The 20,500-nt window shown below is 51.5% G+C and overlaps 1 protein-coding gene across 3 annotated transcripts in view; it reads left to right on the top strand.

Moving 5' to 3' along the window:
- Nucleotides 1-659: 659 nt before the first annotated feature.
- CADM3 (cell adhesion molecule 3) overlaps nucleotides 660-20,500 on the top strand; it is a 192,749-nt gene continuing 172,908 nt past the window's right edge. For 2 of the 3 annotated variants that reach the window (XR_013228566.1, XM_077323491.1), the window contains exon 1: nucleotides 660-1,065. Coding sequence is in view for 2 of the 3 variants with exons in the window: in XM_077323491.1 (XP_077179606.1) it covers nucleotides 981-1,065 (85 nt within the window). In the remaining variant the exon portion in view is untranslated. The remainder of the gene's footprint in view (nucleotides 1,066-20,500) is intronic. The other variant, XM_077323500.1, reaches the window with a different exon arrangement.

Genomic DNA, 20,500 nt, shown 5'->3' with positions numbered 1-20,500 from the left:
TGTGATTTCGAGGGGTGGCAGGGAACGGCGTCCCCCTCCGGCCTGGAAATCCCCGGAGAGGAGCAAGGCCTGCCTGGCCAAGGCCTTGGGCTTCCGTCCCCGCTGGGGCAGCCCCCTTCCCCTCCGAGAATCGGCCCCTTCGAGCGCGGCAGCCCGGACGGCAGCGCTCCTCTCTCCGCCCGCCTCGTTCCGAGCCGTTCCGTCCGAGATAGCCGCCGCCGCCGCCGCCGCCGCGCTCTCAGCCGCAGCCCTTCCACTCCCTCGGGGGACCCAGGGCCATCCGGACGACACCAAAGCCTCCTCCCAGAACGGGGTGGCGAGCGCCGGTCGCCGAGCCCAGGAGAGAGCCGCAGCCGGCCGCCTCCGACGAGCACTGGGCCTGACAACGGCGCGCCGTTCCGAAAACGGAACGGGAGCCTTGCGACCAGAGCATCGCCCAGGAGAAATTCACGCCGCTGAGATTCGCCTCGGGGAAGGGAGAGGCGAAGAGGGGAGGGAAGCGGGGGGGGGGAGAGAGAGAGAGAGAGAGAGAGAGCGGCGCCAGGCTCCAGCCCTCCGCCTCTCCCTCGCTCGCTTTCGCTTCGCCTCCCCTCCTCGCGCTCCCCCCCTCCGCTCGGAAGCGCGATGGTCTCTCCCGGGTGCTCTATTTAATCCAAGCTACTGCAGCATCTCTCTCTCGCGCTCTGCCTCGAGTCAATACGGCAGCGCTGCTGGCCGGGCTCTCTCCGCCTCTGTCGTGTGCCACTGCGGCTGGCGGGTCGGGAGAGCCCCTGGGAGAACAGCGAGCGAGCAAGAGAGGAGGCGAGCGAGAGCGCGTTGGCTTCACCCCCCCTTTCTCCCCCAGTGGGGAGGGGGACGGACTAAGTTTGCAAGAAAGCGAGAAGAAGGGAGATTCCCCCTCCTCCCCCTGCCTGCCATCCTTCTTCTCCCCCCTCCCTACAAACCACCGAGGACCCCCCTTCCCTCCCCCCTCCCCAAAGATGCCGCTGTCTCCAGCCTCCAGCGTCTTGGTCCTCCTGGGCTGCTTCTGGATCGCCACCAGCCGAGGCAACCTTTCTCATGACCGTGAGTCGGAGAGAACATCTCTTTCCTTGGGCTGAGGATGCGCCGATGGGTGGCTGGCTGGCTGGCTGGAGGGAGGGAGGTGGGGGGGGAGAGAATATGGTTGGGGGAGGGAGGGGCAAGGGAGGGTCCAGATGGAAACTGTTAAAGAGAAAGGATCCGAGAACCGCTTTGGGGTGGATCGGGGCGGCTGGGTGGTGGTTGGGGGGGGGGGGTGCGCGGATTTGTTGGCACAAGGAACGCCGTCTGTTGTGGTCCGCGGCGTCGCGATGTTTGTCCGTCAAGGGCTCCCCGAGGAAAACGTTGCCGATAAGGGTGCGCGTTTCGCGAACGCAACGCATTAAGAGGGACGGCTGTCTCCGGAGACGGAGAGGAGAGGCTGTTTGCTTCGGAACGAGCCTTCGCGAGAGGAAAAGGGCTTCTTTCTGCCTGAACGTGGGATGGTCCTGTCCATTGAGAGCTATTTCTCGCCACACAATGGCCACTCGGGCCGGGTGTTTTAAAAAGCCCATCCAGCGGTTCCCCTGCTGCGTGAAGGGTGCCCCCGGCCAAGCCAAGGGGCGTCCCTGCCCAGGGAGCATGCCTGGGACATCCTGGAGGCCGAGGGCTTAGGGGTGGTGGGGCGGTGGGGGGAGTGCTCCAGGCGCCCGGCTTGTTGTGTTTATATGTCTGGGGTGGGGTGGCGGAGGGTTGGCAAGCTGCAGGAAGGCTGCCAGGTCTAATGTATGCAAACACGCCCACCTTGGGAGCGAGCGGCGCTGAGGAGGGGGGAGGGGCTGGGTGGGCGCCAGAGGAAGAGGGGAGGGGGGAGGGTCCCTCTCCTTGCCAGCGACATCAGCAAGTGGAAATGGGCGGGCAGGCTGGGCAGAGTTGCTGCTGCTGCGGCAACAGACGCCAGCCTCACTTGGCAGGCTGGCAAGGCAGGGGGCAGAGGGCGGAGGCACGAGCTCCAGCCGCCCCTTGCCAGGGGAGGGCGGGGGGAATTGGTAGCTGGCAGAGCTGCCTCTTTGTTGGCGCCCAGAGTCGCCGGCTTTGTTTGGGTGGGTGAGCGCGGCTGGTTTCTGCCGGTGGAAGGGGGGCTTAGCCACGGTGGCCCCCAAGGAGGCTGGATTCTCTCATGTGGTGGGGACCATTGGGGGGCAGGTGGGGAAGGTGGGGTGGCTCCAGCCGGGGATCTGCCAGGACACCCGCTCACTTTTGCGGGCTTTGGAGCGAGCGGGTCATTGCCTCCCCTCCCAGCCGCTCTTGGGGGGGGAGCAGTTTCCATTGTCTGTTGATGCTCTGGACAGGACCGGCTGTTGGGTCGCGACAACGGAGTGAAGGCAGGGATGTCTTCCCAGATCGGCATCTTTCAGTGGTCTCTTGTGCATGTGCGTGTGTGTGTGTGTGCAAAATAGCAAGTGTATTTTTTTCAAAAAAGCAAAACAAACACCAGGAGACAAATGGACCAAGTGACAAAGGATGCGCCTTCTTGCACAATGACATGCCTGCACTGGGTTGGAGCAGAGAGCTTGGTCGTTCTGTGCTGGATGTGAAGGGATGCAGGATGTCCTGTGCCCCTGGACAGGGGTTTCAGGACCTGCAGCTTCTCGAAGAGATATGGGTGGGCGGGGAGCAGGCAAATCTCCCAAGAAGGGGCTGTTGGCCAGATGCTTCCCCCCTCCCGCCAGTGGCGGGAGATGGGAGGGGCAAAGGCGTATGTTTCTCGGGCCACTGTGGTGCCTGCCTCCCATCCAGCGGAGGGTGTGCAGTTATGTAGGTCAGAAGGGGAGGGTCCCTTGCTGAGTACCTTCTTAATGGTTCCCTGCTAGATGGGGCTGGGCTGGGAGTGGGGGGTTGTGAAAGGCAGGAACATCTGGCCAGGCGGCATTCGGAATGCAGAGGAGGGCAGCTCTCAGAGCCATTGGCTGATTTAGGGGATGCGGCGGGCGAGGCTGTCAGATGCCAAATCTTCTCTTCTCTCCTCCGGTTGTTTATGTTTTTTTAGGGAAGAGGTCTGCCTCCTCTCAGAAGGCTGATGCCTTTCAGGCCAAGAGGGATCTCGGGGCAGTTAGTGGCACCCCCAGTTGGTCTTCTCTTTTGAGGGAGGGGATTTTGTAGCCTCTGGACCACCGAAGTGGCTCTCCTTCGGCACCCCGTCTCCGGACTTTCCTGTGGCAAACTCGGCCAGCCTGGGCTATTTGTCATCCCCGAAGTGGTGTGCCCAAGCCTGAGGCACAGCCGTTCAGGACAGAGAATCCCCCCTCCTTTCCCTTCCCTTGGCATCTGGCCCTAAGTGCCTTTGGGACCTGTCTGGCTAAACGCTGCCTGTCATCTCTGCAGGGTGGTCCGCCAGAAGCACGGGTGAAAAAAATGGCTTAGGTTGGCTACATGTCAGGCTGGAGAGCACTGGTGGGGGTGGGGGCAGGGGGGTGACGTACAGCAGTCCCCTGGGAATTTCAGACGTGGTGGGCCATGGCTTGGCTCTGCATCATGACCCTGGTGTTCCTTGAAGGTCTCCCATCCAAATGTTAGCCAGGGTCTGCCCTGCCGAGATCTACGGGATCAAGCTAGCCTGGGCCGTCCAGGTCAGGCCAGAGAGTGCTGGGATGAATATGGAATGGGGCTTGCTGATCGGAAGCTTCGTTTTGCTTCATGGTTGGGCCGGCCGCGGGTTCAAGGAACATGCACAGAGCAAGAGGAGGGTGGGACTCACATGCGCAGTGGCTGTTAGCTTTTATTTATTGACAGTGGTCGAGTCACAGCTTGACCGACTTTTTAAAATTTTATTTATTATTATTATTATTATTATTATTATTATTATTATTATTATTATTATTATTATTATTATTATTATTATTATTATTATATTTGTATATCTCCCTCCCCTGAGGCTCAGGGCGGTTCCCATGGAACATAAAAAACACATCAAACATTGTTTTTGCATAATTTGACTTACAAATGGACTGTAACAGGGGGTTGGACTAGATGGCCTTTATGGCCCCTTCCAACTCTATGATTCTATGATTCTAGTTCAGCAGTGGAATAGGCTGCCTAAGGAGGTGGTGAGCTCCCCCCTCACTGGCAGTCTTCAAGCAAAGGTTGGAGACACACTTTTCTTGGATGCTTTAGGATGCTTTGGGCTGATCCTGCGTTGAGCAGGCGGTTGGACTAGATGGCCTGTATGGCCCCTTCCAACTCTATGATTCTATGATTCTATAACAATGTAACGACAACAGGAGCAACCGTAACTGAAGGTAACAGTCTAATTCATAACAGTTCAAACAGGTCCGTGGCACAGGTGTGTGGGCCCTTGGGAGGGAGGTTCAGGGACCCTGCAGACGTTACCGATTCCTGTCGGCCTCAAGCAAATGCCTGGCGGAAGAGCTCCCTTTTGCAGGCCCTGCGGAACCGTTTTCATGGCGGGAGATGTGCCGAGGTGGTTTTCCGCTGCCTGCCTCCGTGTCCTGGCTCTGGGTTCCTTGTCGGTTTTCCATCCAAATACTAACTGGAACCGACTTCCAACTTTCGAATGAGATCAGGCTAGCCGGGGCTATCCCATGGGTCGGGGATTATAAGATTGCCTCCCTGGCAAAATTTGGTCGGAATTAGGCACTGTGGTTGGGCCCTCCTTTCTCCTCCCCCCCTTTGTTTGTGTTCATTGTCTTCAGAACGTGAGTATTATTTCACTGATATCCCGATTGCCTGAGCGGATTTTTTTGCAGAGTTTTCCTGCTCTTCCATTGAATCATCACAGCCTCCCTGTGAGGTAGGCTAGGCTGAGATGATGCGATACACTCAACAGCACCCAACCAGCTGCCATGGCAGAGCAGGGAGTTTGAACCTGGTTCACCCACTGGAATCACTATGCCCGGTCAGCCATAGTAATAGTAATAGTAATAGTAATAGTAATAGTAATAGTAATAGTAATAGTAATAGTAATAGTAATAGTAATAGTAATAGTAATAGTAATAGTAATAAATAAATAACCTGCCCATCCCAGAGGGCTCAGGGTAGTAACAACAAGCACAATAACCAATGGAACAACAGAATGTAATCATTTTATAACCACAGCATTAAAATAATTAATTTACATTTCAATTGAAAGCAAATCCATTCCAAATGCCGCTGCCTTTCCTCCAATGAGAGGGTGACGTAAACGTAAATTTAACAATTTGGCAATAGTTCGGCTGACGGTTCATGTTTTGAACAGGGAGGCCAGAATCTCAGTATTATGTCTGGCCTCTACTGTGGGCCTAGCGGAACAGTCCCGGGTTGCAGACCCCACAGAATCGTCCTGGGTCTCGCAGGGCCCTGATCTCCTTAGGTCAGGGGTAGTCAAACTGCGGCCCTCCAGATGTCCATGGACTACAATTCCCATGAGCCCCTGCCAGCGCTGGCAGGGGCTCATGGGAATTGTAGTCCATGGACATCTGGAGGGCCGCAGTTTGACTACCCCTGCCCAAGGCAGAGCATTCCACCAGGCCAGGGGCAGGGCTGAGAAGGCCCAGGCCCTGTTTGAGGCCAGCTTAACCTCTTTGGTCCGGGGATCTCGAGCAAATTTTGCTCACTAGATCTGACGTTTCCTTGGAGGCCATAGAGGAGGAAGTCCCAGACCACTGAGGCCTTTAACGGTGATAACCATGAATCTGATTGGGTCGTAAATCTTGAGCCAGTGCAGCTGGGAGAGCGGAAGGTTGCCTGTTCCACAGGCCTTTAGCCAGAAATGTGTGTTTGTGTGTTGTGTGTTGGTTATCGGAAGTCGCTGTACAAACCCAAAATATAGACGCAAGGTATCTAGTAGGCATAATGTTCCTTTAATCAAGTTGATTTGTCCATTTATATCCCACCTTTCTCCCCAGTGGGGACCTCAAGGGACTTACATTGCTCCCCTCTTCCGCATTTTATCCTCCCAACAACCCTGTAGGGTAGGTCAGACTGAAAGTATGGGACTGACTGGCCCAAGAAAACATCATGCAGCATTAAACCTTAAAGTATCAAGTAGTGAGGCTAGCACTGCCCTTCCTCCTTCACCAGAATCCTCAGAGTTACTCCTAAAAAGTCTGGTTGAAGAAACACATTTAAAGCAACTGCATTTAGGAAAAAGGATCACCAGTGGTATTACTTTAAAGCATTGGTCTGGATCTCAGGGACCATTTCTACTTATGCCAACTTTATTGATTCCCTGCCTTTCTCCTCACCACAGCCCTGCAAGGCAGGCCAGGCTGGAAAAGCATGATGGGTCCAAGGTGAACCAGCCAGCTTTTGTAGCATGAGTGGAGATTTGTACCTGGGACTTCCAGAGACTAGTCGGAAAGTCCTAACCAATACTCTAGGAGTGGCCAAGCTGTGGTTCTCCAGATGGTCCATGGACTACAATAACCATGAGCCCCTGCTGCCAGCAGGGGCTCATGGTTATTGTAGTCCATGGACATCTGGAGAGCCACAACTGGGCCAACCCTGCATGACATCACAGTGGGTTTTGCAGAAGAAAAAAAGCCAAGCAAACATTTGCAAGCAGCCGTTGCATCTGAGTCAACTTGCATTTCTGTTTGGGCCAGAGTTGCGCAGAGTAGATTTCAGCAGTTCCTCCCCCCTCCTTTCCCCTGCCTAATGTCCTTCCTCGATCAAATCATATCACACTTCCAAATTGGAGTTTAATGGCTGCATCAATATCCCTTGTTTTGTGGGCAGCGGCCTTGATTGGAAATGGGGGGGGGGGGAATCAGCCCTTAAGCTCGTCCGGGCTTTTGTGCAAGGCCTTGGAGCGTGCTTCTCTTTTGTTTCTGCCTCGTGAAATCCGGCCTGGAATGTTCCCAAGAAAACTGTAAGAAGGATAGGTAAGTGGGGGGGAAAGGCAGAAATTCAACTGGTGATGTTTTCCCTGGCATGGAATTGCAGTCAGGTGGACCTTGCTGAATTTCTGACTGATGGGCAACGTTGTACCCATTGTATGTCAGGGAAACCGAGACCTTAACCGTCACTCATTAAGAAAGAAAGAAAGAAAGAAAGAAAGAAAGAAAGAAAGAAAGAAAGAAAGAAAGAAAGAAAGAAAGAAAGAAAACCACAACAACACAGAAATCTACAGAACATCAAAAGACCATTGGCCCATTAAAACCAGAGTCACCAAGGACTGAACATGGGACCTTCTACATGCAAAGCAAATATTCTACCATTGAGCCACAACCCTTCCTAGATTACTAGTATGCAGCAGGCAAGGCCTAGCTAGTATCTGTAACCAGAAGATCCCAAGTTGGTACTGGCTACAGAGCCTGAAATCCTGTACATCTCAGCTTTTTTTTTTTTTTAAGGGTGAGGAATAAGGTTCTAATCCTTATTGTCGGGCTTGAAAGCACACGAGCAATATATATGATAAAAATCATGGGTGGGGGAGAGAGAATTTAAAAATGAGGCTTTGGTCCACTCCTTATAATTGCAAGCCTTTTCTTCCTGCAATGATTTATTCTTGCCTTGGCAAGTGAGAGTAATTTGCATAACTTATTCGGGATTTTTTCTTGCAATTGAGGATTTGTGTTATCTGGTCACACTGTTTTCAGTCAAGCTTCCTCCCAAGGCCTCCGGGTGGGGTACGCTGTCCTCCCCTCCCTCCCCACCCCTGTATCCAGGTACCTTAGGCTGAGACACAGTGACTAGCCAAAGGCCAGCCAGTGACCTACGAGGAGATTTGAACCCAGGTCTACTCCTGCACCACATTCCCGTGGGCCTTACTTAGGATTCAGCAGCTTTCTGTGATCAGTTCTGGAATTCCCCTTTGGGCTCTGTTCAATTCCTCCTTCCTTCCAGTCTTCCTAGGATAATGTCTCAAATGAATGCCTAACTTGTATGTTTCTCAATTTCTAATGCACGTTTTCCTCCCTCTGAGTTACTTTTAATGGATGCTTGAGGCTGATCCTGCATTGAGCAGGTGGGTTGGACTAGGTGGCCTATATGGCCTCTTCCAAGTCTATGCTCCTAGGGTTCTGAGTGGGCATGCACTAAGGGGGTGCGTACATGCGGGTGCGCACTTGTAAAGTGATGTCAAGATACAGCTGACTTACAGGAACCCCAGGGGGGTTTTAAGGACAAGAGATATTCAGTGGTCTGCTGTTGCCTATCTCTGCATAGCAAATCTGGACTTCCTTGGTCGTCTCCCATCCAAATATTGTCCAGGGATGATCCCCCCCCCCCAGCTTCTGAAATCTAATGAGATTTGGACAGCCTGGGAGTGCATTTAGATACTACAGTGTAAAAGCAAAACTTTACTTTCTGGTGTACAGGATTGTACCTTCCTTCAGCTATATCTCTCTTTCCCTCTTTTCCTCCCTCCCTCTCTCTTTCTCCCTCCCTTTCTCTTTTCCTTCCTTCCTTCCTTCCTTCCTCCCTCCCTCCCTCCCTTCCTTCGTCTATTCTGGACACCTTCCTTCCTTCCTTCCTTCCTCTATTCTGGACACCTTCCTTCCTTCCTTCCTTCCTTCCTTCCTTCCTTCCTTCCTTCCTTCCTTCCTTCCTTCCTTCCTTCCTTCCTTCCTTCCTTCCTTCCTTCCTTCCTTCCTTCCTTCCTTCCTTCCTACTATCCCTCACCACAAAAAGCCTCAGCATAAAAATAAGCATCAAGAAAACATCAGTAAAACCTTCGTAAAACCACACACAGTCCTAATATCTCTGCCCCACCCAGCCTGCTGCTTTCCCGCTAGGCATTCCTGCATATCAGCAAAAAAGCACACAGCAAAGAATCTTGGCACCACTATGTATGCAGTCAGATTCAAAACTGTGTTGTTTTGCTATTGTGGTATTCGTGGGCAGGTTCACATTGGTAAAGGGACGAAAAACTGTGCACATGAACAGGCATGACGCTGCCTTACGTGGAATCAGACCATTGGCCTTCCCAGGTCAGTATTGTTGACTCAGCCTGGCAGCAGCTCTCCAAGATCTCGGGGGGGGGGTCTTTAATGTCACCTACTCCGGGTCCCTTTGAACTGGTGATGCCAGGGATTGAACCTGGGACCTGGTGTGCGCAGAGCAGAGCTCCTCCGTGCTGTGAACTGTGCAGGCACCGCACCATGGACGAAATCCCCAAGTAGCTCTTGAAGACTAGAGGATAATGCAGCGGTTTGTTTTTGTAGTATTGATTACTTAGGGGGGAAGTTACACTTTCTCTCCAGGGAGCCCGCCAGAGGTGGCTCACAAAATGCAGAAACATGAAACATGAAAAGCTGTTTGTTAAAGCCCAGCATTGAGCACCTAGCCGGAGCGTCAAAATGTAAAACTCTGAGGAGATGAAGAGGATTTTGCTTTTGGGCTGATCCTGCGTTGAGCAGGGGGTTGGACTAGATGGCCTGTATGGCCCCTCCCAACTCTAGGATTCTGTGATTTTAGCCTTGTCCTGGCAAAAAGGACACAATGAAAACTGCTAGGAGATCTACCCCTTAATTAAAAGCCTGGTGAATAAAAACATTTTGGCCCTGCGCCTATCAGAAGCCAGACAAGCTGCGTAAAGGAGGGGCCACCACCGAGAAAGCCCTGTATGAACAGAAACATTTTGGCCCTGCACATACCAGGCCCCAGGCAAGCTGCAAGGGGAAGGGCTTTCTGTAAAGGGCAGAGGCAACTGGGTTTGTGAGGAAGATTTTGCCTGTGTGTATGTGTGTGTGTGAGAGAGAGAACAATATGGGAAGAGGCAGTCCTTTTGGGCAGGGGTAGTCGACCTGTGGTCCTCCAGATGTCCATGGACTACAATTCCCAGGAGCCCCTGCCAGCGTCTGCTGGCAGGGGCTCATGGGGATTGTAGTCCATGGACATCTGGAGGACCACAGGTCGACTACCCCTGCTTTTGGGTACCATGAAAGCCATTTTACCTTTGGACATTTGGGGGTGAAGCCCCCTACTGGCGAGGACAGGGACCACAGTGGGGTCCATGGCCATGGAGTCCCCCCTCCAAAGCATTCTTCTTCTTCAGGGGGAACTGATCACTGTAGTCTGGAGATCACTTGTATTTCTGGGGCCTCCCCAGGTCTCACTTGGAGGTTGGCATCCCTAAGCCATTCAGGGCTTGAAGGGTTAGGGCACTGCCTTCTGCCATACAGCCCATCACCTAAGATTGTTTTCCCAAGCCCTCTGGACCTCTGTGCCTTCAGAAGTCTTAAAAATGGAATTACTTAGGTTCTCACCCCTCTTTCCTTCCAGCAGGGAAGCAAAGTGGCTGACGTGATTCTCCTCCCTTTCACTTACAACAGCCCTGTGGGGTTGGCCAGGTCAGGCTGAGCGGGTGTGGTGGGCTCAAGGTCACCCAGCGGCATCGGCCTGGCCTCAAGCAGTGGCAGGGCCTTTTCGGTCCTGGCTCCAACTTGGTGGAATGAGCTGCCGCCTGAGACTTAGGACTTGGGCGAAGCTCTTACAGTTCCAGAGGGCCTGCAAGGCGGCATCTCCCACCAGGCTTACGGCTGAGGCCAGGGTGACCCCCCGAAAGACCTCCCTCCGATCCTCATGGTTCTTTCCCCTGTCCCTTCTTGTCCGTGCCACCTAAGTCCCTACAGATTCAACAGGTGGGGAAAGGAAACAATTTCGGGGGGGGGGGCCAGAATAGGTAGTTAAACAGTTAAAATTAGTTGCCTGGTCGATAATAGGGTTCTAGTGTTTAATTTCTAGGATGCAAATGTCATGAATAAAATATCTATGTTTGTATTTTTAATACGGGGCAAACCACCTCGAGCCCTAAGGGAGAGCGGCAGTATAGAAATCTAAGCTAACAACAACAACAGCAACACTTGCATAACAGTGTGGGTATTTGAACCTGGGTCCCCCGGATCCTAGTCTGGCACTGTGACCACCGCAACTGCAATGCAGACAAAGCCAGGGCAATGGTAGAACCATAGAACCATAGAGTTGGGTGGGACCTCCAGAGTCATCTAGTCTAACCCCCTGCAGAATGAAGGAAACGCACAACTCCCTGCCCATCCACAGGGACCCCAATTCCATGCCCAGATGATGACCCCCCAAAAAAAAAACAATCCCAGAATCCCTGGTCAGTCTGGCCTGGAGGAAATTTGCCTCCTGACCCCAAAATGGTGATCGGCATTTCCCCTGGGCATGCAAGAAAGGGCCACAAGAGCCAATGCAGTCCTCTAAAAAAGGGGTAGTCAACCTGTGGTCCTCCAGATGTCCATGGACTACAATTCCCATGAGGCCCTGCCAGGGCTCATGGGAATTGTAGTCCATGGACATCTGGAGGACCGCAGGTTGACTAAAGGTAAAGATATCCCCTGTGCAAGCACCGAGTCATGTCTGACCCTTGGGGTGACGCCCTCCAGCGTTTTCATGGCAGACTCAATACGGGGTGGTTTGCCAGTGCCTTCCCCAGTCATTACCGTTTACCCCCCAGCAAGCTGGGTCCTCATTTTACCGACCTCGGAAGGATGGAAGGCTGAGTCAACCCTGAGCCGGCTGCTGGGATCAAACTCCCAGCCTCATGGGCAGACAGCTTCAGACTGCATGTCTGCTGCCTTACCCCTCTGCACCACAAGGGGCTCATTCAGAGGAGCTGGGGGGGGGGGACGGAGTCGTGAAACACAACCTGGATCCTCCGAGGCAATCGGTGCTTGTTCTCCCCTCTTCCGACCCAAAACATCCGTTAACATGAAGCGCACCGCAGAAGCCGGGGAGCAGCTCTCTTGTGCAAACTCCTTGAAATGAACAGCGCATTGCCGTGCTCGGCTTTGGCTGTCTTTCAGCATCTGCTGGGGCGGAAGAACCTCTTGGCAGACGTGGCCGGGCCTCTAGCCCGCTCGATGACCCTTTGCGGTGGCATCCCGGCCCCCCCCCCCCACACACACACCTCCTGCCATGGGGCTGGGTCTCCCCTGCATGCTCCCCTCCAAACGGTGGCAGCTCACTGCTTTGCAGGCAATCGGAGCAGACACCTCCCTGCGTGTATTCTCCCCCCCCCCCCCGCCGCACACACAGTACTTTCGTCCTGTGGAATGTTCCAGAAGTTCTTGGCACGTCTCCAAAAGCTTTTCTCTCTTTCAACAGCTGAAGCTGTTCTGAAGGGCTCTCGTCCCTTCCGCGGACAGAAAGCGAGGTCACTGGCGCAGTTTTGCCATTGATTCCGGGAAAAGGAGCCAAACAGACGAGGCTTGGCGGAGAAGTGGGGCTTCTTCTAGGACAGACCCGGAGGTCAAGGGCAATTGGGTGGGATGGGGAAATCCAGGCTGGGTGCAGGCCGGGGGAGTCTCCGCTTCAGCCCACTTTTTAGAATCACAGAGTTGGATGGGGACCTCCAGGGTCATCTAGTCCAACCCCCTGCGCAACGCTGGAACGGACAACTACCTGCCCACCCACAGTGACCCCAATTCCATGCCCAAGTGATCCCTCCACCACCACCACCACCACCACCAAAAACCTCCAGAATCCAGCCTGGCATGGAGGGAATTCACCTACCATCCCACAGTGGCGATCAGCCATTCCCTGGGTATGCAAGAAAGAAGAAGAAGAAGAAGAAGAAGAAGAGTTGGTTCTTATATGCCGCTTTTCCCTACCCGAAGGAGGCTCAAAGCGGCTTACAGTCGCCTTCCCATTCCTCTCCCCACAACAGACACCCTGTGGGGTAGGTGAGGCTGAGAGAGCCCTGATATCACTGCTCGGTCAGAACAGTTTTATCAGTGCCGTGGCGAGCCCAAGGTCACCCAGCTGGTTGCATGTGGAGGAGTGCAGAATCGAACCTGGCATGCCAGATTAGAAGTCCGCACTCCTAACCACTACACCAAACTGGCTGCACCAAAAGGGCCACAAGAGACCAACACTGGCACATCCGTTCCTGCCCACCCACTCACCTTCTGCCTAAGTTCATAGAATCAGCATTTCTGTGCAGTGGCTATCTCGTGTCTGCTTAAAAACTTCCAGAGAAGGAGAACCCACCACCTCCCGAGGAAGCCTGTTCCACTGAGGAACTGCTCTTCTTCCAAGGGGGCTGAAAATGACATTCTGTTTTCTGACTGCTGAAGGCAGCTACATCTCATATTTCCCTGTCTTATGACTGAGGGCGAAAAGGGGAACTTTTGACGTTGGGGAGATTTCCCCCAACCCCTTCCCTGGTTAGCCATTCAGTTTGCTTGCTGATTCACTATAGATTCAGTTCCATTTCGGACGGGGGGGGGGGACTGATTCACTATAGATTCCATTTTTTGGGGGGGGGGACCATCTTCCAGAGCCCCCTTAGGGTCCCTGAGTGAAGCAGCACACTGATTTCCTATCTCTCCAATCACCGGAACAAAAGCCTAAATTATCTTGTATTTATCGGTCCCTCCAACAAAGTCAGTGTTTAAACACTTTTAAAAAAACCCATGCTGGACAGCAAAGATTAATCAACACAAACATTTGGACAATATCATATGAGCCTTGAGCTTGACAAACAAAAATTTCAATGTATAAACCAGGGGTGGCCAAACTGGCTCTCCAGCTGTCCATGGACTACAACTCCCACGAGCCCCTGCCACTTGGCAGGGGCTCGTGGGAGTTGAAGTCCATGGACAGCTGGAGAGCCGCATTTTGGCCACCCCTGATATAAATGGTACTCCATTGGCAAATCCTAAGGCAGTGATAGCACAGTAGGAAATCACTAAGAATTAGGTATTCTTAATCAAGTGTTGAACACAAGCCTATGACAAACCATCAATATGTACCGAATTTGCATGGGGCCCCTATGCTGCCCAGCGCGTTCATCTGTTAAACCCGCTCTGTCACCTACTTTCTGGGAAAGAAAATCTCAGCCCCTTGGGGCTCATTGCCAACTCAAGGTTTGGTAATTCCTGGCAATTTGCAAGTTTGGGGAAGGGCGGGAGGGACCCCCACAGGAGATAATGCCATGCAAGTAGGGTTGTCAGCTCTGGTTTGTAAAGTTCCTGTAGATTTGAGGGGTGGAGCCTGGGGAGTGTGGTGTTTAGCTTATCAGGGTAAAATATCACAGTGTCCATCCTCCAGAGCAGCCATATTCTCCAGGAGAACTAACCTCGGTTTGTCTGGAGATAAAGTGTAATCACAGGGAATCTCCAGGAGTCACCTGGAGGTTGGCAATGAAGCAGCCACTTTCTCCGAGAGAACTGGTCTCTGTAATCTGGGGGATCTGTTGTGATACTGGGAAATCTCCAGGTGGCACCTGTAGGTTGGCAGCCCCGCTCGTGAGCATGATGATGTCACACATGTAGTAGCCAATCACATCTGGCTGGGTGAGAGTGACTCATGGGAGGGACCTCAGGGCTGGGAAAATTACTCACTGGGAATGTTTAGGGGTCTATTTTCGTAAGATAGAAAACTGTGTTGGGAACTTTATGGAAATTTTGGGGGTGGTCTGAAGAGGGCGGGGTTAGAGGAAGGGAGGGGCCATTTCCTCCAGGGGAACTCTTCTCAGTTGCCTGGAGATCTGTAGTCAACTGGATCTCCTGCCACGACCTGGAGATGAACAATGTAGGGCCCAGCAGGGGCCGTGCTATAAATGCAACCATTAGAGGCAGTAAGAAGTCCAAAAGTAAATTCTTAAATCATAAAAAAAATTATTTTACAAAGATCCTTTAAATATAGGAAACCTTTCCCAAGGTTACTCTAAATAATGTTTATAAATAATATTTATAATAATATAAATAATATTTCCGATCAAATGCTTCAGTTTTCATAGAATCATAGAATAGTAGAGTGGGAAGGGACCTTCTGGGTCATCTAGTCCAACCCCCTGCACTATGCAGGACACTCACATCCCAATCGCTCATCCACTGTCACCTGCCACCCCTTTGAGCCTTCACAGAATCAGCCTCTCTGTCAGATGGCTATCCAGCCTCTGTTTAAAAATCTCCAAAGATGGAGAACCCACCACCTCCCGAGGAAGCCTGTTCCACAACTCTGCTCCATCTTCTATATGGCACCCTTTTAAATACTTGAAGATGGCTCTCAGATCGGATGGTTATCAGTGTGTTCTATTCACAGCTTACAATATTCTTCTTGAAAATACCCAAAGAATGAGAGTCGAACGACCTCCGGCGTTACTGAAGAACTTGATTTGAAACGACGTTTGGCGTGAACGTTGGGAAAGCCACGGAAAGGACATCTGTAAAAAACAAAACCAAAAAAAAACCTGGATTAAGAATTTACGTTCGCATTTCTTACTGTCTCCAATGCTTGAATTTATAGCATTGCCTGGAGGTTGGCAACCCACCGTTTTTGCAAGTCACCCCCTCCCAGGGAAAAGGAGGGGGCTGTTTGTACAGCCACTGAATGTATTCATGAATCATATCTCCTGCCAAACACCCTTCTTGGCCTGGGCATTTAGTAGCAGCAAACCTTTCAAAGGAGTGGTTGGATTTTGCTCCGAGAGGGAGGGAGTATTGGCCCATCTATTTAACTCGGCCTGGCTTGTTATCGGCCTTCGGATCGCTGCTGCCTCTTTCCTTCTTCCTTCCTTCCCCCTCTTGCTCCATTTGTCTCTTTGGCGTGCTTTTTGATCCATCTGCCTTTCCCATTAAGTCGGTACAGAGAGTGCCTCAATTAAGACAAGTTACAAAGTTCCAGGATAAGAGGCAGAAGGCTGGTAAGCGCAGAGGGGAAAGCATTGCCCATTATAAAAGAGACAAATTAAAAAAAATGAACATGCAAACCGCTGGCGCCGTAGCTTTCGGGGCCTTCCCTGGAATATTCGTTTCATGTTTGGGGTAGAAGAACAGTCCTTCAAGGGATGTAGGCAATTCATGTGTCGGAAACGTACGACATGGACCCTCTATGGCCTACTGGCCATGGTGACTAGTGGGCTCTCCATATGCATCAGTAAGCCTCAGAATGCCGGTTCCAGGAGGGAGCAGTTGGGGGAGGGCCTTGGCTTCTGTGCCTTGTATGTTGGCCCTCCAGGACAGCCACTGTGTGAAGCAGTACGCGGGACTACATGGATACAGAGGGTGGGAGTCCAGGGATGAAGAAACACGGGGAGTGCTGTCAGTGGCAGTATGACATCCTGTCAAAGCCTGGAACCTGTCTAGGAATCGCGGAAAGCTCTATAGCAGGGGTAGTCAACCTGTGGTTCTCCAGATGTTCATGGACTACAATTCCCATGAGCCCCTGCCAGCATTTGCTGGCAGGGGCTCATGGGAATTGTAGTCCATGGACATCTGGAGGACCACAGGTTGACTATCCCTGCTCTATAGAGCAGGTCCAGCAGGGTTTTTGTCTCCTTAGGCCAAAAGCCTGGTTGTCGTAAGCCAGCAAAATCCTTCCTTGAAGGCTCTCCTCTCCTGTTCTTGTCTGTCACCAGCTTGGTGCCGTGGTTAAGAGCAGAGGCTTCTAATCTGGCGAGCTGGGTTTGATTCCCTGTTCCTCCACGTGCAACCAGCTGGGTGACCTTAGGCTAGTCACAGTCCTGTTAGACCTGTTCTCATGGAGCAGTTCTGTCAGAGCTCTCTTAGCCCTACCTATCTCACAGGGTGTCTGTTGTGGGCAGAGAAAGGGAAGGCGATCGTAAGCTGCTTTGAGACTCCTTCGGGCAGTGGAAAGGGGAGTATAAAACCCAACTCTTCTTCTTTACTGGTATTTGTTGTTCAGAGGTACACTGCTCTTGGATATGGAAGTTCTGTTTGAGATGGCATTTACCAACAGGGGCAGTGCTCGTCAACCTCCAGGTGGGGCCTGGTGTTCTCCCAGAATGCCATAGATATGCATTTATTTTATTTATGCCCTGCTTTTCCCTTTGAAGGGGACCCAACGCATCTTCCATCGTGCTCCTCCATTCTATCCTGTTTGCATTTTAGGCTGAGCGTGCCTGACTGGCCCATGGCCATCTAGCAACCTCCCATGGGACGAGTGGGGATTTGAACTGGGGTCCTCCAGATACTAGTCCCACCTTCTTAAAGAGGACAGACGTTATGGCTGAATGCCACCTCCCCACATTCTGTCTCCTCCAAATCTCCTGGAATTTCCCCAACCACAAGCTGGCAACCCTCTGCCATTCAGAAATCTCTGCAATAAATAAGGTTTCTGTCTCCGGGTTGGGAAATATCTGGAGAATTAGAGGGGAAAGCTGGGAATGAGCAGAATTTGGGGCTGGGAGGGACCACAGTGTAGGATCATGCTATGGAGTCCACCCTTTCCAGCAGACATTCTCTCCAGGGAACCTGATCTCTATTCCCTGGAGATGAGGCTTAATTTCAGGAGATCCCCAGATCCCACCTGGGGTCTGGCATCCTTAGTAATACATACAAACCCTCCCCTGCTGTTTCCTCTCAAACAACAGCTATTCAGTGGTACACAACCTCTGGACATGGAGGTTCTCCTTTGTTATCCATGCTGCACCCCTATATTTTATTTTCAGCCTTTATATCCCACTATTCTCTCCAACATTTCAGCAGTGACATGCTGGGGATGTTCATCTCCAGAGTAATTGCCTGGCGCCTCTCCCCGTGCACCCTTTCTTCCGCTCGCTAAAGGCTCTGCTCCCCCTGCTGTGTTCATTTGCTCGACTGCGGCCTGTCATCCACTGGCATTAGAGCTGAGCAGGTGCTTGTTCTCTAGAGCACACTGTACTGGGGGGGGGGGAACAGACCTGGCCACCAGGATGTCCTCCAGAGTTCAAGACGTTCTGAGCAGGGCTAACCTTGGGAGGACCAGAGAAGGTACCATCTGGTGCCTCAGGGCTCATAGAAGTATATTTTTGTGCATGTGCACAAGATGCATCTGCCCATGCCCATGCAAGAGGTTTAGGTCAGTATGGGAGAACATAAGAACATCAGGAGAGCCCGGCTGGATCAGACCAGAGGTCCATCCAGTCCAGCATCCTTTCTCTTACACAGTGGCCAACCAGGTCCTCTTTGGGACCAACAACAGGGCAGGGAGGCTGAGGCCTTCCCCTCCTAAGAACCTCAGAAGAGCCTTGCTGGGTCAGACCAGGGAGGGTCCATCCAGTCCAGCCTCCTGCCTCACACAGGGGCCAGCCAGTCCCTCTGCAGGGCCAGCAACAGGGCAGGGAGGCCAAGGCCTTCCCCTCATAAGGACACAGGAGAGCCCTGCTGGGTCAGACCAGGGAGGGTCCATCCAGTCCAGCCTCCTGCCTCACACAGGGGCCAGCCAGTCCCTCTGCAGGGCCAGCAACAGGGCAGGGAGGCTGAGGCCTTCCCCTTCTAAGAACCTCAGAAGAGCCTTGCTGGGTCAGACCAGTGAGTGTCCATCTAGTCCAGCAAGCTGTCTCACACAGTGGCCGAGATGGAAAACAGAAAGGGAACAAAAACCCAACCTGGAAAATCAAGTCAGGAATGCAAAGGTTGAGCAAAAGAACATATTAAAATTAGAATACAATTTTTTTAAATTTAATACCCATTAAGAAGATTAAGAACAACATTAGAATCAGTGTGGTGCTGCCCATTCCAATCTTGTATGTGCATCTTCTTTTGAATCACGCACGGACTGAATCTTGGCTTCGGACAGAGTGGCGGCTTTTGACCATTTTGATTCTTTATCGTGAGCTCCACATCTGGAATTGTTATTTTATGGGAGCATTCCTGGGAGCATGTTGTGATTTTTATGCCCACCAACCAGGTCTTATTGTCATCTTATACTGTCCCTCCCCTCCCCAAACCTCACAGTCCTCAGGTCCCGACCCCCCCCCCCCCAAACCTCCATGTGTTTCCCAACCGGGAGCTGGGAAGCCTTATTCAAGACCAGTGGCAGTTCAGAGAGCTACCAAGACGTGAGGAAAGGTTGGGGGAACTTGGTCTATTTAGCTTGGAGAGGAGATGACTGAGAGGGGATCTGATAACCATCTTCGAGTATTTAAAAGGCTGCCATACTGAGGATGGAGCAGAGTTGTTGTCTCTTGCCCCACAGGGACAGACCAGAACCAATGGGATCAAATTAATTCAAAAGAAATTCCATCTAAACATCTGGAAGAAGTTCCTGAAAATTAGAGCAGTTTCTCAGTGGAACAGGCTTCCTCGGGAAGTGGTGGGTTCTCCATCTTTGGAGATTTTTAAACAGAAGCTAAATAGCCATCTGACGGAAAGACTGATTCTGTGAATGTTCAAGGAGGTGGCAGGTGACAGTGGATGACCGATAGGGATGTGAATGTCCTGCATAATGCAGGGGGTTGGACTAGATGACCTAGGAGGTCCCTTCCAACTCTATTATTCTATGATTCTAGCAGGGATTAAGCATATAAGATTCCCTGAGTCAAGTTTCCATCATCAGCCTCTCAAAAGGTTTTACCCTGAAACTAACTGTCTGTCTTTCTGTTTATTTATTTATTATTGAATTTATATGCCTCACCATAGTCTCACAGCAGTTTACAATAAAACAATAGGAGTTGGAGTGTACGCTACTCCCCTATCCTTTCCTCTTCACCTCTTAATAATTGGGGGAGGGATGGGATTTTTAGCCACCATGTTAGTAGATTGATATTTTAATGGGAATTTTAATGGGATTAGTTGTTGTGACCCGCCTTGAGCCTATCGGGAGAGGCGGGAAATAAATCTAATAATAATAATAATAATAATAATAATAATAATATCATAACCCTTAAAAACCCCTTCATATATAAACATTAAACATTAAAAGATGGCGATATAATCGAGAGTTCTATCTCGCAATCCACTGTTCAGCAAGTGGTCAAAGGAGCTCTTTCCTCAGGAGCGAAAGCAAACTAACCACCTCCAAGGGATCTGGTTGGTCTCATTCAATCCATGGGTTTGTGGAAGAAACACCAGGACCGCCAGGCAAATGAACAGCTCTTTCATTGTGATCTCTGCATGAGTAAAAGTTGTAGCAGGTGACAAGACCGAAATCTCCCAGGAAACCTTGACATATATTCACATAGCAGATGATAGATCTTCCTGTCTGTGCGTAAGATTGGCTAGTTTGGTGTAATGGTTAAGAGTGCGGACTTCTAATCTGGCATGCTGAGTTCGATTCCACACTCCCCCACATGCAACCAGCTGGGTGACCTTGGGCTCGCCATGGCATTGATAAAACTGCTCTGACCGGGCAGTGATATCAGGGCTCTCTCAGCCTCACCTCCCTCACAGGGTGTCTGTTGTGGGGAGAGGAAAGGGAAGGCGACTGTAAGCCGCTTTGAGACTCCTTTGGGTAGAGAAAAGCGACATATAAGAACCAACTCTTCTTCTTCTTCTTCTTCTTCTTCTTCTTCTTCTTCTTCTTCTTCTTCTTCTTCTTCTTCTTCTCCAAGATGGAATTAGATTGATTTAAACTGATTGGATCCAGCCAACGGGATCCTTGCTGCATATTGGTCAATTACGTGCCTGCTTGGATCCTGCTTCCGATCTTGAGCCCAGTCCTTGGCAGATCCACATGCACACCAGGTCTCTGAAGTATTCCCATCCTTGATTCCCACTATTCGTGCAAGGCAACTTTCTGCATGTACCTGAATTTCCAGAGTCTTATGTTTCTTGAATACTGGTACCTCTTTGGCAAGTTCCCTGACCAA

This window comes from Paroedura picta, chromosome 1 (genome assembly GCF_049243985.1).
Source record: "Paroedura picta isolate Pp20150507F chromosome 1, Ppicta_v3.0, whole genome shotgun sequence".
NCBI lineage: Eukaryota > Metazoa > Chordata > Lepidosauria > Squamata > Gekkonidae > Paroedura > Paroedura picta.
The sequence above is the reverse complement of the archived record's forward strand: the minus strand, read 5'-3'. Positions and strand labels throughout refer to the sequence as shown.